Source organism: Salvelinus sp. IW2-2015, linkage group LG16, assembly GCF_002910315.2.
Source record: "Salvelinus sp. IW2-2015 linkage group LG16, ASM291031v2, whole genome shotgun sequence".
NCBI lineage: Eukaryota > Metazoa > Chordata > Actinopteri > Salmoniformes > Salmonidae > Salvelinus > Salvelinus sp. IW2-2015.
The window spans coordinates 35,026,918-35,053,232 of record NC_036856.1 but is presented as its reverse complement, the minus strand read 5'-3'; the positions used below and the strand labels follow the sequence as shown (position 1 = coordinate 35,053,232).

The 26,315-nt window shown below is 44.7% G+C and overlaps 1 protein-coding gene across 1 annotated transcript in view; it reads left to right on the top strand.

Annotated features, from left to right (window-relative positions):
• pde4ba (phosphodiesterase 4B, cAMP-specific a) overlaps positions 1–26,315 on the top strand; it is a 316,345-nt gene that overhangs the window by 81,626 nt on the left and 208,404 nt on the right. Inside the window, 1 exon segment of the mRNA XM_024004404.3 lies at positions 17,331–17,557. Within this exon segment, the coding sequence (XP_023860172.2) occupies positions 17,331–17,557 (227 nt within the window).

Sequence of the window (26,315 nt, the reverse complement as noted above, 5' to 3'; positions counted from 1 at the left end):
CGATCGTATAATATCTTCTGTCTCCATCTCATCTGTCACTCTCTCGTTATTATTTTCCTTTGCCTTTGGCACTCCATCTCTCTACGTTCTACTCCATCATCTATCCTCCACTCCATCTAATCTAGCCTTCCACTCCATCTATCTAGCCTCCACCATCTACTCTCTCACTCCATCTATCTAGCCTTCCACTCCATCTATCTAGCCTCCACTCTAACTCTCTAGCCTTCCCACTCATCTCTCTAGCCTTCCACTCCATCTCGCTAGCCTCCCATCCATCTATCTAGCCTCCACTCCATCTATCTAGCCTCCACTCCCATCTCTCTAGCCTTCACTCCATCTATCTAGCCTCCACTCCATCTCTCTAGCCTTCCACTCCATCTATCTAGCCTCCACTCCATCTATCTAGCCTCCACTCCATCTATCTAGCCTCCACTCTCATCTCTCTAGCCTTTCACTCCATCTATCTATTCTTCCACTCCATCTATCTAGCCTCCACTCTAACTCTCTAGCCTTCCATTCCATCTATCTAGCCTCCACTCCATCCATCTAGCCCTTCCACTCCATCTATCTAGCCCCCACTCCATCTATCTAGCCTTCCACTCCATCTCTCTAGCCTTCCACTCCATCTATCTAGCCTCCACTCCATCTCTCTAGCCTTCACTCCATTATCTAGCTCCACTCCATCCATCTAGCCCCACTCCATCAATCTAGCCTCCACTCCATCTCTCTAGCCTTTCACTCCATCTCTATTCTTCCACCCATCTATCTAGCCGTCCACTCTAAACTCTCTGCCTTGACACTCCACTCCTCTCTTAGGCCTACAGGCCTCGTAAGCTCCAGCATCCTCTAGCGTCTCGCCTATAGCCTGCCTCCTGCTCCTAAGCCTCCGATCTCTCCGTAGGCGTTCCACTCCATCTATCTAGCCTTCCACCGTCCATCTCTATCTAAGCCTTCCATTCCATCTCTAGCCACTCCTCATCGTATGAATCTCCTCATCCATCCTTCCTCCACTCATCTCTCTTAGCCTTCCACTCCCATGCGTCGTCTGGGCCTTTTACTCCATCTCTCTGCCTTCCACTCATCTCATTGGCCTTTTACTCCATCTCTCTAGCCTTCCACTCCATCTATCTAGCACTCCAACTCCACCGCTCTAGGCCTCCACTCCATCTCTTAGCCTTCCACTCCATTCTTCTGGCATTCCACTCTATCTCTCTGGGCTCCCACCATTCTCTCTAGCCTTCCGCTCCATCTCTCTGGCCTTCCACTCCATCTCTCTAGCCTTCCACTCAACTTCTAGCTTTCCACTCACATCTCTCTAGCCTTCCACTCCATCTCTCTAGCCTTCCACTCCATCTCTCTAGCCTTTCCACTCATCTCTCTGACCTTCCACTCCAACTCTCTAGCCTTCCACTCCATCTCTTTAGCCTTCCACTCCATTTCTCCAGCCTTCCTCTCTATTTCTCCAGCCTTCCATCCATTTCTCAGGCCTTCCACTCCGTTCTCCAGCCTTCCACTCTATTTCTCCAGCCTCCACGTCCATTTCTTCCGGCCTCTCTCCCTGCTATTCTATTATCTGTACTGGAAAAGGCTGGAGGCTCCACGTGGTCGGTTCATCTCTCTCCATTTCTTCATTTATTTCCCCTATTCTCTAACCAACACTTTGCATCACTGAGGACGTAGTGACCCACCACTCTCTCTCTCTCTCTCTCTCTCTCTCTCTCTCTCTCTCTTCTCCTCTCTCTCTCCTCTCTCTCTCTCTCTCTGCTCTCTCTCTCTTCTCTCTCTCTCTCTCTCTCATCTCTCTCTCTCTCATCTCCTCTCTCTCTCTCTCTCTCTCCTCTCTCTCTTCTCCTTAATTTCTAATTCAATTCAATTCAAAGGGATTTATTGGCATCGGAAACATACAGTATTTTTGTTAATTATTCCCAATGTGTCAAGTAATTATCTTTTTGTTTTCTCATGATTTGGTTGGGTCTAATTGTGTTGCTGTCCTGGGGCTCTGTGGGGTCTGTTTGTATTTGTAAACAGAGCCCCAGGACCAGCTTTCTTAGGGGACTCTTCTCTAGGTCAATCTATTTGTAGGTGATGGCTTTGTTATGGAAGGTTTGGAAATCGCTTCCTTTTAGGTGGTTGTAGAATTTAACATTTCTTTTCTGGATTTTGATCATTATCGGGTATCGGCCTAATTCTGCTCTGCATGCATTATTTGGTGTTTTACGTTGTACCTAGAGGATATTTTTGCTGTTTGTCCCATTTTGTGAATTATTGGTTGGTGAGCGGACCCCAGAATTCACAACCATAAAGGACAATGGGTTCTATAACTGACTAAAGTATTCTTAGCCAGATCCTAATTGGTATGTTGAATTTTCTGTTCCTTTTGATGGGGTAGAAGGCCCTTCTTGCCTTGTCTCTCAGCTCATTCACAGCTTTGTGGAAGTTACCTGTGGCGCTGATGTTTAGGTCGAGGTATGTATAGTTTTTTGTGTGCTCTTGGGCAACGGTGTCTAGATGGAGTTTGTATTTGTGGTCCTGGCAGCTGAATCTTTTTTGGGACAACCTTGTTTTTGTCTTACTGAGATTCACTGTCAGGGCCCAGGTCTGACATAATCTGTGCAGAAGATCTAGGTCCTGCTGTAGAACCTCCTTGGTTGGGGACAGAAGCACCAGATCATCAGCAAACAGTAGACATTTGACTTCAGATTCTAGTAGGGTGAGGCCGGGTGCTGCAGACTGTTCTAGTGCCATCACCAATCCGTTGATATATATGTTGAAGAGTGTGGGGCTCAAGCTGCATCCCTGTCTCACCTCACAGCCCTATAGACAGAAATATTTGTGTTTTTTGCCACCACATCAACTCTTGTTGATTGTTTACATGGATTTTATAACGTCATATGTGTTTCCCCCAACACCGCTTTCCTTCAATTTGTATAGCAGACCCTCATGGCAAACTGAGTCAAAAGTAGTTTTTTTTTATATCAACAAAGCATGAGAAGACTTTGCTTTTGTTTTGTTTTGTTTGTTTGTCAATTAGGGTGTGCAGGGTGAATACGAGGTCTGTCGTACTGTAATTTGGTAAAACGCCTACTACCCCTACCCCTTCATCCTCCCCCTCCCTCCCTCCTACCCCCCCTCTCCTCACCCTCCCACTATACCCCTACCCCTTCATCCTCCCCCTGCCCTCGCTACCCCCTCATCCTCATACCCCCCCCCTGCCCTCACCCCCTCAGACCTCCCCTCCCTCCGCTCCCCTCACCCCCCCGCAGTCTACCCTCATGCCGCCCCTCCCCTCTCACCCCCTCATCCTCATCCCGCTCCCTCCTGACCCTCACCTCATCCTCACCCTCCCTCCTACCCCTACGCTCATCCTCTCCCCTCCCTTCCTCCCCTCATCCTCACCCTCCCTCCTCCCCTCTCCTTCATCCTCCACCCTCACTCGCTACCCCTCTCCATCCCCTCCCCTGCCTCCCCCCTCATGCCTCAACCCATCGCTCGTGAACCCCCTCATCCTCCCCCCTCCCTCCTACCCCTTCATCCTGCCCCTCCCTCCTACCCCTTCATCCTCCCTTCCTAACCCCTCATCCTCATCCAACCCTTCCACCTATGCCCTACCCCTATCCTCCTCCCCTCCTCACCTCCGCCTCATCCTCATCCTCATCTCTCACCCTCCCTGTACCCCCTCATCCTTCCGGCCCCTTTACCACCTACCCTATCCCTTCATGCCTCCCCCTCCCTCCATCCCCCTCATCGCTCCCCTTCAACTACCCCCTACGCCTTCATCCTCCTCCCCGTCCCTTCTACCCCCTCATCGCTCCCCCTTCCACCTACCCCTACCCCTTCATCCTCCCCTCCGCTCTTACCGTCTCATCCTCACCCCCCCCTATCTAGCCTACCGCCTCATCCTCCCCCTCCCCTACTACGGCCTAGACCCCTCTTCATGCCTCCCCCTTATCCATGACCATCCCACCTGCCCACTCCTTAGACGTTTATTAGAAAGGACACTAGGACATTCTACCAACCCACAACCACTATCAGATTAGTTGACTACAAGCGAGCATAGACATCTACCACCCACTACCAAACTATCAGGATTTAATAGAGTTATACAAGGAGGACTCCGACCATCTACAGCCCACTACCCTTTCAGATTAGGAGCCATAAGGGAGACGTAGATACTGCTACGACCCACTACCACCTATATTAGAGCCACCAAAGGAGAACCTCAAGAATCTTACCATATCTAACCACCATCATATTAGAGCCACAAAGGAGGACTTAGAAATCTACCATATCTACCACTATCAGATTGAGAGCTCATAAAGCAGACTAGACATCAACCACCACAATACACCTAATCAGATTAGAGCCATTAAAGAAGACAAGACATTACCGCACCCACGTACCCACTATCAGCATTAGAGCCATTAGGGAGACTAGCAATCTACCAGCCCCACTACCAATATCAGATTAGAACCATAAGGGGACCTAGGGACATCGACGCAGCCCCCACTAGCACTATCAGATTAGAGTCTATAAAGATGATACTAAGACCCTTTACCAACCCTTCTACCCCTTCTGGCCTCATCCTCACGCTTATCCTACTTTCCTCCCACCAACTAACCTACATTTTTCGTTGCCCCCCTTCCAGCCTTTTACTAACCCTAACGCACACATCTCACCAAACAACTTCACTCACATCACCCGCCCTTCTTCCCCGCATCAGGGTCTGTTCACGCTGCTCCGTCCCCCTCCTACCCCCTCATCTCGCAATCCTTCACCCTCCGACCAATCTGAATCCACGCTTCAAGACCGTCATGCTTATCCCTACCCCTTGCAATCTCCCTCCCCTGCGTTGCACTTTTGGAATATGCTTCCGCCCCTCATCCGCATCCTCACCCTCCCTCCCCTCCTACCCCTACCCTCTATCCTTCACCTTTTTTCCCCCCCCCCGTCCCAACAACAATATTAAATATGCTGATTCGGTGAGGCGAGTTCATTAGGAAGTTGCATTGACTCTCGCCTGTCGTAACCCTCATACCCCCCAGAAAACGACCTTGCAACAACATCTCACCAAACCATAGACCCCACCTCATCCTGGTCCCCCTCCTCTACCCCTACCCCTCATCTCCCCCTCCCTCATTGACGGCAGCAATTCGCGTGAAACTGAAAAACCGCTACCCGCGTGAACATCTGCTTATTCAACCAGGGCCAAGGCTCGACCGGTCCATCACCAGCGCCATCTGCTCCCGCTAAACTACAACAGCTGTAAGCTATTCTCTCCGCCAGAACATCCAACAGGCTAAGTCCCAGTACAGAGACGAAAATCGCTTCGAGTCGACTCAAATTCCAACCTCCAGCTCAGACAACAAATGACCTGCGACTATTGTCCGCCGGCACTACCAGCCTTTACGCCCCTTCAGCTTTCCTTTCACCTCCCTTCCCTTCTTACCGCTAGCAGTCAACTCACGGGATTACAAAAAGAAACCGCCCCGTTCGCGGCACCAGGCATGTCTTCGCCTCCCAGACAGGATCCTCATCCCCTACACCTCCGCTCCCTACCCCTACCCCTACCCCCTCATCCCCACCCTCCCTCCTACCCCATTCATCCTCCCCTCCCTCCTACCCCCTCAATCCTCCCCCCTCCTCCCCTACCCCTACCCCCCTCCCTCTACCTCACTCCCACCACTTTTCCCTGCCCCTTCATCCCATTCACCTTACCAATTCCCCGCTTACCACTTGCCTACGCCCCTACCCTCTCCTCCCATCCCCGCTCTCACCCCTACCCCCTTCTCCTACACCACCCTCCCTCTTTCCCCTACTGCACATGCAGAGCCTCCAGGGAGCCCTTCTCGGAGCGTGGTATCTGTGGTCATGGCCCCTATAATGCTCTATTATGTGCTCTTCTCAGAGGGTGGTTAATTAGTTCTTATGTTTGTACAGTCCTTTTATGGCTTTAGAATTCCGTTTCATTTTCAACCAAAGACGAAAGTAGAACTCGGGCTATTGACATCGGCAGCGCCTTTTACTGTAGCAAGGAGCACCAGAGCGGATACTGCTCTCCCACTGTTTCCAGGCTAGGGCTGGACTGCAGGTACCCACTTCACTTCTCAGAAATAATATCTCTCTCTCTATCTCTGACAATGTCTTTAAAAGAAGCCTTGCCAAAAGATGTTTACCTATAGGAAGTCGTAGTGTCCAATGGCATTGAGGCCGTTAGAGCTATCCTGCTGTCGATAATAATTTATACATGCGATTGTGTATTCGTCTACTTTAACATGTCAGGTGTTGGAGCGCATCACACTACAAGCACCACGACCACGACGACACTAGCACACTGACGCAGCACACACACACACACAACCGACACACCGCCACACACACAAACACACACACAACACCACACACACACACACACCACACACCCCACACCACCACTCACGCGACACTGATTTATCCAGCTCTCAGTCAGTGAACAATAAATTAAACCTAATTTTCGGCGTTAACAGCTTTTATTTATGCCCTCCAATCACTCACCACACAGCACTCCATTTCTAGACGCATTAAGTCAGTTCAGATTAAGCAGAAGGTTGTGTTCAACTACTCCACGCGACAGTATTCGAAGTCAAATTCTGGACTTGAATGCCCTAGTTCTGGGTCAGAGTTTTAAGCATCCACAATATGCTTCAAGAGACGTAACAGAGGGGAACGCCTGTACCTACTTGGTTGCTGTTCCCAAGAAAGCTAACGTTGAAGTAACTGAGTCTAGTACAGACGATGCTAACCGCCCCGCTTGTGGTTACGTCAGCTCGACACTTCCGTCTCCATGTACCACACCAGATGTTATTTCTGTCTATTTGAATCAATTTGCCAAAAGGAAAATTACGTAGTCAAAGGAACTCATTTTTATCAGCCAACATACGCACTCCCTGTAACCGGACACCCGATTAGACCCACTCCGAATTTGTTTCTTCTCTATACCGATATTGCGTTCTCCCAGACTCTCGTGTAGTTGGTCTAGCGGAGCGACGGCAAACGACAAAGCTTCACACCCTCACACTGCCGCTCTCAATTAAAACAGTCTCGTTTTTACACCTTCCAAACTCAAGAGGTTGTTAGTTTTTAGGCAAACTTAGTCAAGATACCCTATTGGTGAAGGAATGATCATGTGTATTGGTTCACTTTCATTCGATTTCACAGGTGATCCAAATGTATCCCTGATATAGCTATAGGACACCTGTTCATCAGTCGATTTACACCATTTGATAGTTAGCCCTCTCCCAATAATATCTAGCCTCTAATCATTGCTGCGGCAGACCCACTGGCTCCCCCTCCCTCAGCTACTTCCTGCTGGTTCCTACTATGCCTTTCCCGGTACCTTCTGTGTGATGCAACTGGCTGCTCGCTGGAGCCTCTTCCTGTACGGCCGCCCCACCCGCTCCTGCTTTGGTCCTGAGACTGTGTAAACACAATCATCTCCTCACCCCGCTGATCCCTTTCAACACTGTGGGCCCCTCACAGGTGGTGCGTTTCTGAGCCCTTCTCCGTACTCCCTGGTTCACCCACGTATGCTTGGCCTATTGCACGCCTCCAACTCAATCATCAAGTCTCTATGCGCCCTCTCTCCTTGCTTATGCTGCTCTGCATTGGCACTACCTTACTCTCATGTGCTAGCCTCTGGTTACCAACAACGACGAGACGGCTCCTTCAGGGAGGACGTTCTAGGGCCCTCTGGCATGTGTGGTCGTCATGGAAACATATACCTCTCAACTCAACGTCAACAAAAACTCAAAGGACGATTGATTCTGGCCTTCAGGATAACAGCAGAGGGAGCACCCCCCTATCACATCGCACTGCGGTTCCCAGTAGTGGATGGAAGTTTGGAAAGTTTAAGTTCCTCGGTTACACTCACGGAAAACCTGTACGTTGTCCACCCAGCACAGACAGCGTTGTGAACGAAGGCGGCAGCAAGCGCCTCTTCAACCTCAGCTGAGGCTGAAGAAATCGGTCCTCTTTCACCAAAAGCATCACAAACTTCTACAGATGACCAATTCTCGAGAGCTCTCGCTCCTGGGGCTGTATCACTCGCCTTGGTACCCCTCTCTCCTCCCCTCCTCACTCCTATCTTCTCCTCTGCCTCTCCTTTCTCCTCTGCCTCTCCTCTCCTTCTCCTCTCTCTCATCTCCTCTTCCTCTCATCTCCTTTCCTCTCCTCTCCTCTCCTTTCCTCTCGGCCCAGCCTCAGGTTTCTCCTGCAGAGACACCAGCTCCACACTCTCTCCCTTATTTGTCCTCTGCCTCTTGGTGGTCTTGAAATACAGATAGCTGGCCATGATGGTCGTCAAGAACGTCAGCAGCACTACGACGTGTCTGATGATGAAGGCTGTCAGAGGAGAGGCTGAAATAGAAACATATTTGATAAGGGGATTGATTATCATCAGATTCCTCTGTGGAATATTTCTCAAAATCTGTCAAAGTTAAAAGCCTGGTTGGTTCTCAGTTACCTGTGACAGTGAGGGACAGGAGCTCTCAGTGGAGCTCTCAGTGGAGAAGTTATGAGAGAAAACATAAATCGCATTAAGACAGCTGTAGTTCCCTTGGTGGGACTCTGAGTCATCTGCAGCGGGGAAGAGGAAGACAACAGAGTGATTGACAGCTGACTGGGTCTTGGTCTGGGTTCTGTTGGAGCCAGTGAACGAGAGGAGGAATGAGTCCTCCTGGGTACTGTGGCTGAGTGGAGCAGGTGATGGTGAAGCTGTGACCCCTGAACACATCTGGCCCCTGGTGTCCCCTGGAGATCCCTACCATTGAGACATTGAGAGAGATATTAGGCTGGAGCAGGAGATCTGCTATATATATATATTGCAAAGACCGTGTAACACACTCCCTGAGTGCAGACTCTGAGCCAACGGATCAAGATACATCAGATGTATCTTCAGGCTAATTTACAATTGAAAAAGCGGAGCAACAACCTAGTTGTGAATATTCTACAGCTGCTTCCTTTGTGGATAAACAAATGTCTCAAATGTTCCCACTCTCCTATCTTGTACTCTTCCAGTCTACCTGTACAGTGACTGCCTCCTCCCACCAGCCTCAGATCATCAGGCTCTGAGCAGTTCAGTCCAACAGCGTTACCAGGGAGGCAGGTCTGCTCTTCTCTGGCTGAAGTGTTACAGTGCAGGAGAAGGGACTCATTGCCTTTACATTGGAACTCTTTAGCCCAGGTTGGAACCTCACCTTCTCCATAGAGCCCCCACTGTAGCACTGCAGGAGCCCCACAGCCAAGCTCCCGACAGACTACCTCTGCATCCTGCCAGTCAAAGTCAACTTTACACACTGAGGCCCAGGACTGATTGGATTTCACCTCCAGTCTCCCAGAGCAGAGACCAGCTCCATCCACGAGCCTCACGGAGTCTGAACAGACCACAATGTCAATGGTATTGTAACCAAAAGAACCAAACTCGGCAGAGCTGACTCGAGAGTCCTCGAGAGTAGACTCAATGTCTGAACAACTAAACTGCTTAACGTTGCAAATAAACCCCTTTTCCTTGCATCTCTCTCCAAATGGAGAATTGTAATGTGTATCTATAGCATTCCCACGGCCCAGCTCTCTACACAACAACTTTGCATCTTTCATGCCCCATCCATGACTACATACTGCCGCTCATTCTCCTCCACTATCCCAGAGCAGGAGCTGGTCCCATTCACAAGTCTGACTGAGCTGGCTGGAGAAACAAACACCAGGTCTCAATCCTTGATTACAGGGGAACAGAAGAATACAAACAGTATGCCTCGCTATACAGTATACATATTTCACATTTCTTGGGCATGATTTCTTATGTGTATAACACAGCACACATTCATTAACTATCACGTATACTCCCTCTCTAGTCTCTAGGTCATCAGGCTGCTGATTATCCCGCACACCTGTCACCATCATCTCGTGCACCTGCGCCTCATGTCACTCACCTGGACTCCATCACCTCCTTGATTATCTTCCCTGTATGTGTCACTCCCCTTGGTTCTTTCCTCAGGTGTTATTGACTCTGTTTTCATGTTGGTGCGTTGTTTGTGTTATGTGTTCATTGTTTCTTTTATTTATTAAGACAGTCGCTCCCTGAACTTGCTTCCTGACACTCAGCGCACTCGTTACATTGACACAGGTATATATGATTGTAATCCGGCTAGTTTGGATCCTGGATGCTGATTGGCTGAAACAGCATTCCAGCTGTGTGTATATATCAGAATTTCTATTTCAAGTATCACTACGCCGTTCTTGATATATCACAGAATATGACAAGAGAAAGACAATAAGTATCTTATTAACACATCATTTCCCCTTGTTTCTAGCATAACATTTTGGTTTGCAACAGCAACATAATTTATATACCCCCTCAGGGCCTTATTGCTTGCCCCAAACACAAGACACTACATAAAAGCCTCCTTTCCATATGGTAGTAGGTGACGTAACTCCAGAAAGGTAACTCACCACAGTTGGCCTCATCAGACCTGTCCTCACAGTCAGCATCTCCATCACACTTCCAGGTGTTGGCCTCATCAGACCTGTCCTCACAGTCAGCGTCTCCATCACATTCCACCGTGAGCGTGTGGTGGTCCTCATTGACCCTGTCTTCTCACGAGGGTCGCATCGGGTCCATCCATCACGCTGTCCAGCTGTGTGGGGCAGTCATCAGCACCCGGATTGCCATCAACCCAGTGGCCAGCAGGATCTCTTGCTCGACACTTCCACGTGAGGTTGAGGGCACTTCAATTGCTCAGACCTGGTGCCTCACAAGGAGGCTCCAGCTAGGCAGGCAGTGCTCCACTATCTGAACATCTCGCCAGGTGTTGGCCCTCCATCAGACCTGTCACTGTCGCATCGCTTACAACGCAGCTCCTCTAACCTCTCATTGCACCTCCATCCACCTCCCTCCAGCGTTCGCATAATCAGGCAACAAGTCTTCAGGACCAAGCCGCATGGCAGTAGCGGGTCCAAACGAGTCCTCAGCTGTGCGTCATCCAGTCACACATTCTTCCAGGTAAAGGTTGAGCCCCCTGTCATTCGCAACCCTGCTCTTCAGCAAGTCCAATGCCGATCTCCATGTGATCTCTCACGGTGTTCCGGTCCACCTCTCCCCTGCTCCTCCTGCTCCAAGTCCTAGCGCAGCCTCCATGTCACCTACTCTCATGGGTTGGTTCCTGAAGCCCTCAAACTCAGACTCACGCTTTCCTCGACAGTCTCGCGTCTCCCCATCCCCCCCTCTCCACGGTGAGATCTTCAAGGCTCTCTCAATCACGTAGACGTTGTCTCACAGTCAGCGTCTCCATCACACTTCCAGGTGTTGGCCTCATCAGACCTGTCCTTCACAGTCAGCGTCTCCATCCACACTTTCACGGTGTTGGCCTCTCAGACCTGCTTCTTCCAACAGTCAGCGGTCTCCATCCCGCACCATCTTCTTCCAGGTGTTGGCGCACTCATCAGACCTGTCCTCACAGTCAGCGTCTCCATCACACTTCCAGGTGTTTGGCCTCATCAGAACCATGTCCTCACAGTCAGCGTCTCCATCAAACTTCCAGTGTTGGCCTCATCAGACCTGTCCTCACAGGTCAGCGGTCTCTCAACCTCGACACCCTTCCAGGCTGTCTGCTCTGACTTCAAGTCGCTCTCATCACATCCAGTCGTTGCCTCATCGACCCTCACAGTCAGGGTCTCCATCACTCACTGTGCCACGGTGTTACGCCGCATCAGACACTGGTCCTCACAGTCACGTTAAGTCTCCATCAACCACATTCCCAGGTCTATTGGCCTCATAGACCTAGTCCTCACAGGGTCAGCCGTACTCCAATCACCACTTCCCAGGTGTTGGCCTCATCAGACTTGCTGCTGACGCTCACAGTCAGCGTCTTCCATTCAACACGTTCCGAGGATGTTGCCGCTCTATCTGACTCCTGTCTCCTCTACAGTCTCAGCGTCTCTCATCCACACGTTGCATGGGTGTTGAGCCTCATCAGACATACTGTGCCTCCCAGTCAGCGTCTCACATCCCACACTTCCAGGTGTGGGGCCTCATTCAGCCTGTCCTCACAGTCAGCGTCTCCATCACACTTCCAGGTGTTGGCCTCATCAGACCTGTCCTCACAGTCAGCGTCTCCATCACACTTCCAGGTGAGGGGGATGCATCTTCCGCCGCCACACGGGGGAAACTTCCAGGGGCACTGGGGCTTCATGCAGCTGGATTTGGCCCAATTGTCCTCGCAGTCCATGGTTATACCTAGCACAGGTATATATCAGTATAACACAGCCCTAGATGCACTAGCACAGGTATATATCAGTATAACACTGAGTTGTACCCCCTTTTGCCCTCAGAACAGCCTCAATTCGTCAGGGAATGGACTCCACAATGTGTCGAAAGTGTTCCACAGGGATGCTGGCCCATGTTGCCTCCAATCCTTCCCATTAGGTGTGTGAACGTTTAAACGCTACAAGTTTTAAACAAAGTTGGGATTGTTAACGCTAAGAAAAATCCCTAACCCACTTAATTAAAATCAAACTTTAGGCTACTTGGTGAATTTGCAAGGCATGCAAGACAAGACATTGCAAGAATCAGATTAACAAAACATATGAACTAACTGATAGAAAGAACAACCAGGTTTAGTGGAAGGATGAAATAGTAGGAATTTACTTATTAAAATCTCAATGTAAAAATATAATTTTTACCTGTAAATGTGTGCTTCTTTTCTTTGGCAACCGTGGTTTAAGCAGGATAAATGCCTCCACTCTGTACATTATCTGGAACTAATAAACTCGGACAGTACTAAGTTGTCCATTATTTTCAGATAATGTACAAATCGTCAGTGTTTATCCCTTACATTTATAGTGCATTCGGAAAGTATTCAGACCCTTTCACTTTTTCCACATTTTGTTACGTTACAACCTTATTCTAAAATGGATTAAAGAAAAAAAATCCTCATCAATCTACACACAATACCCCACAATGACGAAGTGAAATAGGTTTTAAGACATTTTTGCGAATGTATTAAAAATGAAAAATACCTTTTTTGATTTGATTTGATTTACGTAAGTATTCAGACCCTTTGCTAGGAGACTCGAAATTGAGCTCAAGTGCATCCTGTTTCCATTGATCATCCTTGAGATGTTTCTACAACTTGATTGGAGTCCACCTGTGGTAAATTCAATTGATTGGACATGATTTGGAAAGGCACACACCTGTCTATATAAGGTCCCCCAGTTGACACTGCATGTCAGAGCAAAAACCAAGCCATGAGGTCGGAGAAATTGTCCGTAGAGCTCTGAGACAGGATTGTGTCGAGGTACATATCTGGGGAAGAGTACCATAACATTTTTGAAGCATTGAAGGTCCCCAAGAACACAGTGGCCTCCATCATTCTTAAATGGAGGAAGTTTGGACTCTTCCTAGAGCTTGTCAGCCGGCCAAACTGAGCAATCTTGGGAGAATGGCCTTGGTCAGGGAGGTGACCAAGAACCTGATGGTCACTCTGACAGAGCTCTAGAGTTCCCCTGTGGAGATGGGAGAATCTTCCAGAAGGAGAACCATTTCTGCAGCACTCCACATCACAGGCCTTTATGGTAGAGTGGCCAGACGGAAGCCACTTCTAAGTAAAAGGCACATGACAGCCCGCTTGGAGTTTGCCAAAAGGCAACGAAAGGACTCTCAGACCATGGGAAACAAGATTATCTGGTCTGGTGAAACCAAGATTGAACTCTTTGGCCTGAATCCTAAGCGGCACGTCTGGAGGAAACCTGGCACCGCTCCTCACCTGGCCAATACCATCCCTACGGTGAAGCATGGTGGTGGCAGCATCATGCTATGGGGATGTTTTTCAGCGGCAGGGACAGGGAGACTAGTCAGGATCAAGGGAAAGATGAATGGAGCAAAGTACAACGAGATCCTTGATGAAAACCTGCTTCAGAGCGTTCAGGACCTCAGACTGGGGCGAAGGTTCACCTTCCAACAGGACAACGACCCTAAGGACACAGCCAAGACAACGTAGGAGTGGCTTCGGGACAGGTCTCTGAATGCCCTTGAGTGGCCCAGCCAGAGCCTGAACTTGAACCTGATCGAACATCTCTGGAGAGACCTCAAAATAGCTGTGCATCGACGCTCCCCATCCAACCTGACAGAGCTTGAGAGGATCTGCAGAGAAGAATGGGAGAAACTCCCCAAATACAGGTGTGCCAAGCTTGAAGCGTCATACCCAAGAAGAGTCAAGGCTGTAATCGCTGCCAAAGGTGCTTCAACAAAGTACTGAGTAAAGGGTCTGAATACTTATGTAAATGTAATAATAACGTGTTTTTTCTTTGTCATTATTGGGTATTTTGTGTAGATGGATGAGTGAAAAAAGCAATTTAATCCATTTTAGAATAAGGCTGTAACAAAATTCAGAACAAGTCAAGGGGTCTGAATACTTTCCGAATGCATTGTAAGAGTTGTGCAAAGTTGGTAGAATTGGGTTTTTCTTTATTTTGACTATTTTCTACATTGTAGAATAATAGTGAAGACATCAAAACTATGAAAAAACACATATGGAATCATTAAGTAATATAAAAGTGTTAAATACATTTAAATATATTTGATATTTGATATTCTTCAAAGTAGCGGCATTCTCTCAACCAGCTTTATGAGGAATGCTGGTCCAACAGTCTTGAAGTTTCCAACTCATCCCAAACCATCTCAATTGGGTTGAGGCCGTGTGATTGTGGAGGCCAGGTCATCTGCTGCAGTACTCCATCACTATCCTTCTTGGTCAAATAGCCCTTACACAACCTGGTGGTGTGTTTTGGGTCATTGTCCTGTTGAAAAACAAATTATGGTGTGGGGGTGCTTTGCTGGTGACCCTGTCAGTTATTTATTTAGAATTCCACCAGATGGGATTGGGTGTCGCTGCAGAATGCTGTGGTAGCCATGCTGGTTACCACGGAACCCAAAGCGGCTGCGCACGTGCGCCATCGTGCATAAATGTATTTTGTCCCCCCACACCAAACGTGATCACGACACGCAGGTTAAAATATCAAAACAAACTCTGAACCAATTATATTAATTTGGGGACAGGTCGAAAAGCATTTAACATTTATGGCAATTTAGCTAGCTAGCTTGCACTTGCTAGCTAATTTGTCCTATTTAGCTAGCTTGCTGTTGCCAGCTAATTTGCCTGGGATATAAACATTGAGTTGTTATTTTACCTGAAATGCACAAGGTCCTCTAATCCTCACATAAAATGGTCAACCGAATCTTTTCTAGTCATCTCTCCTCCTAGGCTTTTTCTTCTCTTGACTTTACATTGCGATTGGCAACTTTCATAAATTAGGTGCGTTACCGCCACCGACCTCGTTCGTCTTTCAATCACCCACGTGGGTTTAACCAATGAGGAGATGGCACGTGGGTACCTTCTTCTATAAACCAATGAGGAGATGGGAGAGGCAGGACTTGCAGCGCGATCTGCGTCACAAATAGATCTGACTTCTATTTTAGCCCTTGGCAACGCAGATGCTCATTGGCATAATTGAATAATATAGATTTCTAAATTTACTTTGCAACGCTCGCGTCACAGTCAGCCTGTAAGTGTGCCTTGAATTCTATTGAAATCACTGACAGTGTCACCAGCAAAGCACCCCCACACCATCACACCTCCTCCTCTTTGCTTCACAGTGGGAACCACACATGCAGACATCATCCGTTCTCCTACTCTGCGTCTCACAAAGACACGGCGGTTGGAACCAATCTCAAATTTGGACTCATTAGACCAAAGGACAGATTTCCACCTATCTAATGTCCATTGCTCGTGTTTCTTGGCCCAAGCAAGTCTCTTCTTCTTGTTTGTGTCCTTTAGTAGTCGTTTCTTTGCAGCAATTCGACCATGAAAACCACACAGTTTCCTCTGAACAGTTGATAATGAGATGTGTCTGTTACTTGAATTCTGTGAAGCATTTATTTGGGCTGCAATTTCTGAGGCTGGTAACTCTAATGAACTTGTCCTCTGCAACAGAGGTAACTCTGTGTCTTCCTTTCCTGTGGCAGTCCTCATGAGAGCCGGTTTCATCATAGCGCTTGATGGTTTTTGTGACTGCACTTGAAGAAACGTTAAAAGTTCTTGAAATTTTCCAGATTGACTGACCTTCATGTCTTAAAGTAATGATGGACTGTCGTTTCTCTTTGCTTATTTGAGCTGTTCTTGCCATAATATGGACTTTGTCTTTTACCAAAACGGGCTATCTTCTGTATACCACCCCTACCTTGTCACAACACAACTGATTGTCTCAAATGCATTAAGGAAAGAAATTCCATAAATGAACTTTAAAAAAGACACACCTGTTAATTGAAATGCATTCCAGGTGACTACCTCATGAAGCTGGTTGAGAGAATGCCAACAGTTTGCAAAGCTGTCATTAAATCATCTCATGTATAAAATATATTTTGATTTGTTTAACACTTTTTTGGTTACTACATGATTCCATATGTGTTATTTCATAGTTTTGATGTCTTCACTATTATTCTACAATGTAGAAAATAGTAAAAAAATAAAGAAAAACCCTTGAATGAGTAGGTGTGTCCACACTTTTGACTGGTACTGTATGTCACTGAAGAAGACCTAGTAAAACCAATGCCTAACAAACTTTTAGTGACCAGTGACATTGTCATCGATCCTTTCATTTCTATAATGCCAATGTATTCAATCGTATTCAATCAATTCAAATGACTGATGTCTTGAGCTATACATCTTCACAGTTTTTAGTGAACTTGATGTTTGTATGTGACCTACAGGATTACTCACCTAAGGGTTGAACTTTTATGAAGGTTGTCGAGTATTTTTTGCAATCGTGTTTTGTTTTGTTTGTTTGAGACAAAATCTGAATTTTCTAATACTCTTGCAAAATAAAAGTTTTGACAGTTGTGTTAATTCTATTGAGACCATGTTACCTTGTACTAAACCAATTGAGAAAAACTGCAAGGCCATTCATTTGGGAGGACCAAAACCCCCTCTTAGACATGCTCAGTGGTACATGCCAGTTGGAGAACATCTTGTTTTGGAGCAAGTCAAGTGAGGAAAAGGGGGGTGCTTGCTTCTGTGGTTGGATCTCTCATCAACTCAAAAACAAGATAGTGATGTTCTTCAACATCAGGCTGCTTCTCTCTGTTCTATCTTCTGAAATCAGCTGCCGTTGAAAACAAGGCKTTTGGTTCCCCTTAGTGGCCAAAGTAGTCAATCTGAAAGATGTGAGTGTGCAGGACTTATCAATCAACATATAATCTCATATTCATCTTGTATTCATCAAAAGTCTTTTTTTTCTCTCTCTAGGACAGTAAAGGGCCTCCAGACTGTGGTCTTAGTGAGTACTCCTGTACGCTTGGTGTCGACCTACGGAGGGGACGCAGGCGTTTCTCTGGCAACCTGCAGCTGCCCCCATTGTCGTGGCGACAGGCAGAGAGGTCACGGACCCCTGACGATGACTGGGTCGTCCGACCCACCTTCCTCCCCTTCTGCGCCCCGCCCCGCATCGACATCACACCTGTTGACCCCGAGTGGTAAGTGTACACACACACTCCACTTTCCTCCATTATATTTCTAACTGAACTCCTATGGTGATAATGTAGATCCATTCAAAACCCAGAGATACCCATGTGAAAAGAGTTCTACATGGAACCCAAAAAGGTTCTACCTGGAACCAAAAAGGGTTCTTCAAAGGGTTCTCGTATGGGAACAGCCAAAGAACTCTTTTAGGTTCTAGATATAACCTTTTTTTCTAAGCGTGTAGAGGAGGCTGGTCTATTCTTTATGGGATCCTGCTGAGATGACTTCAGACTGTAGTCTCTAGGAGAGGCTCTTTGGAAGTCAAATAGCTGCATAACCTGTGCTAATGGAATATGGTGTGTGTGTGTGTGTGTGTGTCTGCGGGTGTGCGTGCAAAAAAGAGGGAGGCTCAATACAGTCTACTTGTTCAATGAATGTGTTTTATTGTGTGGAGTTCCTCTGCATTGTGTCTGTATAGGCAGTGTGTTTGACCGCCACTCTGGTGAGTAGACTGAAGGCGCTGTTAAATAATAATAATAATACATGGGATTTAAAGCACCTTTCTTAGAAACCCAAGGACACTGTACAGTGACCTCTGACCTAACAGACACTTTCTGTAGAGAGTCATCATGGTCACCGAGTTATTACTGCGTAGGAGGGCATTCAGCACCATCTCTTCACTATAACCGCCTGGCTGGGAATGCTGTGTGTGTGTCAAAAATGAACACAGGCCCACCAGTGAGCGAGATACTGGATTGAAGCAGGAACTGTTTGCATCAGAGACTGTATCTGTGTTACAGAGTCAGAGTTACGCCTCAGCAAGACCAGGGTTTTTTTCTTCTTAATTCATATCATAGCCCTATCATCACCAATAAGGCCTGATTGGAGTGAATATCCTGACGTTGATGGTTATACACTAATTTAATCAGTGGGAGCTGGTGGTTCAGTATCTGAGGAATAATCTGTAGAGGGAACATTGCTGAGAGAGAGGCTGAGGGAGACAGAGAGAAAAAAGAGAGGGAGGCTGAGAGAGAGAAAGAGAGAGGCTGGAAGAGAGGGAGAGAGAGAGAGAGAGTCTGAGAGAGAAAGAAAGAGCGAGCCCCAGGACAGCAACACAAAAAAAATGAAAAAATGAAAACGAAAAGATAATTACTTGACACATTGGAAAGAATTAACAAAAAGACAGAGCAAGCTAGAATGCTATTTGGCCCTAAACAAAGAGTACACTTTGGCAGAATACCTGACCACTGTGACTGACCCAAACTTAAGGAAAGCTTTGACTATGTACAGACTCAGTGAGCATAGCCTTGCCATTGAGAAAGGTCGCCTTAGGCAGACCTGGCTCTTAAGAGAAGACAGGTTATGTGCACACTGCCCTCAAAATGATGTGGAAACTGAGCTGCACTTCCTAACCTCCTGCCAAATGTATGACCATATTAGAGACACATATGTCCCTCAGATTACACAGACCCACAAAGAATTTGAAAACAAACCCGATTTTGATAAACTCCCATATCTACTGGGTGTAATACCACAGTGTGCATCACAGCAGCAAGATTTGTGACCTGTTGCCACAAGAAAAGGTGAACCAGTGAAGAACAAACACTATTTATGTTGATCTATTTTCCTTTTTGTATTTTAACTATTAGCACATCGTTACAGCACTATATATAGACATAATATGCCATTTGAAATGTCTTTATTCTTTTGGAAATTTTGTGAGTGTAATGTTTACTGTTAGTTTTTTATTGTTTATTGAACTTTTGTTTATTATCTATTTCACTTGCTTTGGCAATGTTAACATATGTTTCCCATGCCAATAAAGCCTCTTGAATTTAATTTAATTGAAATGTAATTATGAGAGAGCAGGAGAGAGAGAATGAGAGAGAGATAGATAGAGAGAGAGAGAGAGAGAGAGAGAGAGAGAGAGAGACTGGCTGATTGAGAGAGAGAGAGAGCAGGAGAGAGAGACAAGCTGAGAGAGAGAGGGAGAGAGAGAGAGCAGGAGAGAGAGACAGGCTGAGAGAGAGAGCAGGAGAGAGAGAGTCCTCAATGACCACCCTTACAAAGGGCAAGAGGACACTGAAAGTCAGCTGATTTTGCATGTTGCCTGGCAAATTAACAGGTCATGGCATCTATGACCAGGTATTTAGTGTTGAATGTACTTTAATCAGATCATTTGAATAAACTGTGAGGCTTTTCATTCGGAATAAACATTATTGAATGTGTTCTATATACGAAGTATGCTTTCCCACATTCTACCAGAAGAGGGCGGTGTTAATGTGAATTACATCTGTACTGTTTATTGTCATGTCAGACTTTTTTTTCTATTGAACAAGGTCATACTAGTTAGCAAGCATCTTTCTGTGGAATATCCCTTGATATGCATACATAGATGCATACACACACACACACACACACACACACACACACACACACACATAACCAGACTAACTGTCTAGCCAGTTCTACCAGTTCTAAACATATTAAACAGCTCTACCACTCCTCACATTTCGAACAATATAACAGCCTAACACTTAACAGTCCAAACAAAAAAAATAACGTTCAACAGTCTACCAGACTACAAGTCTAACAATGATATCCAGTCACCAGACTACGTCATACACGGTCCACAAATATACCAGTCTACCAGTCTAAAAATAAACAGAAACCATTTACCAGTTGCACAGTCTTAACAATATAACATCAACAATATAACAGTCTAACAATTATACCAGTCACCAGAACTACCAGCCTACCAGTCTAACAATATAACAGTCTAGAATACGGATAAGTAATCTCTTCTAAGACCCCCAAAACAAGCCAAAAAAAAAATCAATAACTAACCCCCCCCCTTAGAGTTAGATGCACTATTGTAAAGTTGGTTGTTCCACTGACATCATAATGGTAATGCACCAACTTGTAAAGTCGCTCGGATAAGAGCGTTGCAAAAGTTGACTTAAATGTAAATTATTTGTTATTAAATAACAGATCTAAACAATATAGCCAGTCTCACAGTCTAACAATATAAACAGTTCTAACAATTAAACAGCTCTAACATCATAACAGTCTAACAATATACCAGCTCACCCTGACTACCAGTCTCCGGTCCAACAATACAACCAGTTGTCTAAAATATAACAGTCGTAACAATATACCAGTCGTACCAGTCTACAGGTTCTACAATATCAACAGTCTAAAATTACAGTCTACCAGACGACCGTTTAACACTCATACCAGTTACACAGTCTACAATTATAATATCTAACAATATAACATTCTCACAGTCTACACATATATAGTCTAACAATATAATCAGTCTAACAGCTCTACCAGACTACCAGTCTCCAGTCTAACATTTGACAAAGTATCACAGTCTACCAGTCTCCTAGAGTCTCTACCAGCCCTAAACAATATATCAGTCTACAGCTACCAGTCTAACAATATAAACAGTTCTACCACGAACACGTCACCACCCACATCAGTCACTCCACCACGCTCCTCCCGCACATCAGCCTCACACAAGTCTACAGTCTACACAGTCTACATTACAGTCTAACAGTTCAATTACCGTTACAATATTCTAACAGTCTACCAGTTCTAACAATATAACGCGTCTACCATGTCTAACAATTTAACAGTCAACTGTTCTACCAGTCTACCAGTCTAACAATAATAAACACCTACCAGTCTCACATTCGAACAAATAACAGCCTAACAATATACAAGTCAAACAAAATACAGTCCCACAGTCTACCAGATTACCAGGTCTAAACATATACCAGTCACCAGTTACCAGTCTAACAATATAAACAGACTAACAATATACCAGTTGCACAGTCTAACAATATACAGTCTAACAATATACCAGTCACCAGACTACCAGCACTACCAGTCTAACAATATAACGCTAACATATAACAGTCTAACATATACCAGCACAGACTACCAGCCTACCGTTAACATATACCAGTCTAAGACGCCAGTCTACATCTAGCAATATAACAGTCTAACAATATACCAGACTACCAGTCTACGCAGTCTAACAATATAACAGTCTAACAATATACGCAGTCTACCAGATGACCAGTCTAACATATACATTCTCACAGTCTAACAATATAACAGTCTAACAGTCTTACAGTCCTAACTATATACACAGTCTAACAAAATACAGTCTACCAGTCTAACAATATAAAAGTCCCAGAGTCTACCAGTCTATAAACAGTCTAACAATATAACAGTCTCACAGTCTAACAATATAACAGTCTAACAATTAACAGTCTAACAGTCTACCAGTCTACCAGTCTAACAATATAACAGCTAACCAATATAAACAGTCTAACAGTCTACCAGATACCAGTCTCACAGTCTAACAATTTTAAAAGTATCCACATGTTCTACCAGTCTAGAGTGCTCCAGCCTAACAATATAGTCAGTCTACCAGTCTACCAGTCTAACAATATAACAGTCTAACAGTCTACAGTCTACCAGTCTAACAATATAACAGTCTAATCAGTCTAGCAGTCTACCAGTCTAACAATATAACAGTTCTAACAGTCACCAGTCTAACAATATAAAGTCTACATCTAACAATAACAGTCTAACTGTTCTACCAGTCTACCAGTCTAAACAATATAACAGTCTACCAGTCTCACATTCGAACAATATAACAGCCTAACAATATAACAGTCAAACAAAATAACAGTCTCACAGCTCTACCAGATTACAGTCTAACAATATACCAGTCACCAGACTACCAGTCTTACCGGTCAACAATATACCAGTCTACAGTCTAACAATATAACAGACTAACAATATACCAGTTGCACAGTCTAACAATATAACAGTCTAACAATTATACCAGTCACCAGACTACCAAGCCTACCAGTCTAACAATATATACAGTCTAACAATATAACAGTTCTAACAATATACCAGTCACCAGACTACCAGCCTACCAGTCTAACAAATACAGTCTACCAGACGACCAGTCTACCAGTCTAGCAATATAACAGTCTAACAATATACCAGACTACCAGTCTACCAGTCTACAACATAAAGATCTAACAATATACCAGACTACCAGTCTACCAGTCTAACAATATAACAGTCTCAGAGTCGACCAGTCCTACAGTCTAACAATATACAGTCTCACAGTCTACCAGTCTACCAGTTACTATATAAAGTCTACCAGTCTACAGTCTCACAGTCCACCAGTCTAACAATATAACAGTCTATCCAGACTACCAGTTCTCACAGCTAACAATTAAAGTATCACAGTCCACCAGTCTCAGAGTCTACCAGTCTCTCAGTTTCTAACAAATATACAAGTCTAGACAGTCTACCAGTCTACCAGTCTAACAATAAACAGTCTACCAAGTCTAACAACTATATAACAGTCTACCCAGTCTAACAATATAACAGTGTCTAACAGTCTACCAGTCTACCAGTCTACCAGTTCTAAACAAGTATACAGTCTACCAGTCCAACAATTATAACAGTCTACCAGTCTTCTAACAATATAACAGTCTCACAGTCTACAGTCTCACAGTCTAACAATATAACAGTCTACCCAACTTACCAGTCTCACAGTCAAAAATTTAAAAGTATCACAGTCTACCAGTCGCAGAGCTACAGTCTACCAGTCTAACAATATAACAGTCAAACAGTCTACCAGATCTAACAATATAACAGTCTACCAGTTTCTATAACAATATAACAGTCTACCAGTTCTACCAGTCTCTACCAGTCTAACAAATATAACAGTCTACCAGTCTACAATATAACAGTCTAACTGTTCCTACCACATCTAACAATATAACAGTTCCGTCTCACATTCGAACAATATAACAGTCTAACAATATAACAGTCAAACAAAAATAACAGTCTCACGTCTACCAGACTCCAGTCTAACAATACCAGTCACCAGACTACCAGTCTACCGGTCCAACAATATACCAGTCTACCAGTCTAAATAAACAGACTACATATCCAGTGCACAGTCTAAATTAACAGTCTACAATATAACAGTTAACATATACCAGTCACAACTACCAGCTCTAACCAGCTAATAAAGTAACAGTCTAGATAGGATAAAGTAATCCTTCTAACCCCCCCCCCCCCCGCCCCCCCCCCTTAGAGTTAGATGCACTATTGTAAGTGGTTGTTCCACTGGACATCATAAGGTGAATGCACCACTTGTAAGTCGCTCTGGATAAAGAGCGTCTGCTAAATGACTTAAATGTAAATGTAAATAACAGTCTAACAAGTAACCAGTCTCACAGTCTAACAATATAACAGTTTACAATATAACAGTCTAACATATAACAGTCTAACAATATACCAGTCACCTGACTACCAGTCTACGTCCAACAATACAACAGTCTAACAATATAACAGCTAACAATATACCAGTCTACCAGTCTACCAGTCTAACAATATAACAGTCTAACAATATACCAGTCTCCAGACGACCAGTTAAACAAATATATCCAGTTACCAGTCTACAATATAACATTCTCACAGTCTTAACAATATATAGTAGTCTAACATATAACAGTCTAACAGTCTACAGACTACCAGTCTCACAGTCTAACAATTTAAAAGTATCCAGTCTACCAGTCTCAGAGTCTACCGACCTAACAATATATCAGTCCTACCAGTCTACCAGTCTAACAATAAACAGTCTAACAGTCTACCAGTCTACCAGTCTAACAATATAACAGTCTAAACAGTCTAGCAGTCTACCAGTCTAACATATAACAGTCTACCAGTCTACCAGTCAACAATATAACAGTCTAACAGTCTACCAGTCTACCAGTCTAACAATATAACAGTCTAACAGTCTAGCAGTCTACCAGTCTAACAATATAACAGTCTAAGCACGTCTAACAAAATAACATCTACAGTCTAACAATATAACAGTCTAACTGTCTACCAGTCTACCAGTCTAACAATATAACAGTCTACCAGTCTCACATTCGAACAATATAACAGCCTAACAAATATAACAGTCAAACAAAAAAACAGTCTCACAGTCTACCAGATTACCAGTCTAACAATATACCATACCAGTCTACCAGTCTAACAATAACAGACTAACAATATACCAGTGCACAGTCTAACATTATAACAGTTCTACACAATTATACCAGTCACCAGACTACCAGCCTACCAGTCTAACAATATAACAGTCTAACAATATAACAGTCAACAATATCCAGTCACCAGACTACCAGCCTACCAGTCTAACAATATACCAGTCTACCAGACGACCAGTCTACAGTCTAGCAATATAACAGTCTAACAATATACCAGACTACCAGTCTACCAGTCTATACAATATAAACAGTCCTAACAATATACCAGTCTACCAGATGACCAGTCTAACAATATAAACATTCTCACAGTCTAACAATATAACAGTCTAACAGTCTACCAGTCTAACTATATAACAGTCTAACAAAATACCAGTCTACCAGTCTAACAATATAAAAGTCCCAGAGTCTACCAGTCTAACGGTCTAACAATATAACAGTCTCACAGTTCTAACAATATAACAGTCTAACAATATAACAGTCTAACAGTCTACCATCTACCAGTCTAACAGTCTAACAATATAACAGTCTCACAGTCTACAGTCTACATCTAACAGTCTAACATATACAGTCTCAAAGTCTACCAGTCTTACCAGTCTACCGTCTACAGACAAGTCTCACAGTCTAACATTTGAAAGTATCACAGTATACCAGTCTCAGAGTCTACCAGTCTCACAGTCTAACAATATATACAGTCTAACAGTCACCAGTCTAACAGTACCAGTCAACAATGTACAGTCTAAAAAGTCTCACAGTCTAACCAATATAACAGTCAAACAATATAACAGTCTAACAATATACCAGCCACCAGACTACCAGACTACCAGTCTACCGCGTCCAACAATATAACAGTCTAACAATACCGTCTACCAGTCTAACAATATAACAGTCTAACTATATACCAGTCTACCAGTCTAACTATATAACAGTTTAACAAATACCAGTCTACCAGACGACCAGTCTACAGTCTAGCAATAAACATTCTAACAATAAACAGTCTCTACATATACCAGTCTAACAATATACCAGTCACCAGACTACCAGTCTACAGTCTAACAATATAACAGTCTAACATATACCAGACTACCAGTCTACCAGTCTAACAATAACAGTCTAACAGTCTCACAGTCAACAATATAACAGTCTAACAATATAACAGTCCAAAATATACCAGTCTACCAGACGACCAGTCTACCCAGTCTAACAATATACCAGTCACCCAGACCACCAGTCTACCAGTCTAACTATATAACAGTCTAACATATACAGTCTAACAATATACCAGTCTACCAGACCACCAGTCTTACAGTCAACTATATAACAGTCTAACAATATACCAGTCACCAGACTACCAGACTACCAGTCTAACAATATTAAGTCTCACAGTCTAACAATATAACAGTCTAACAAATATACAGTCTCACAGTCTAACAACATAACAGTCTAACAATATACAGTCTACCAGTCTCACAATCGACCAGTCTCACAGTCTCACAGTCTCACAGTCTCACAGTCTACCAGTCTAACAGTCTAACAGTCTACCAGTCTAACAGTCTAACAGTCTAACAGTCTAACACACCAGCTATACTGGCTGGTCAACCGGTTAGGTTGATCAAGATATGCAAATCAATATTGTTAGTAGCCCTCATATGTGTGTTGTGTGTGTGTGTGA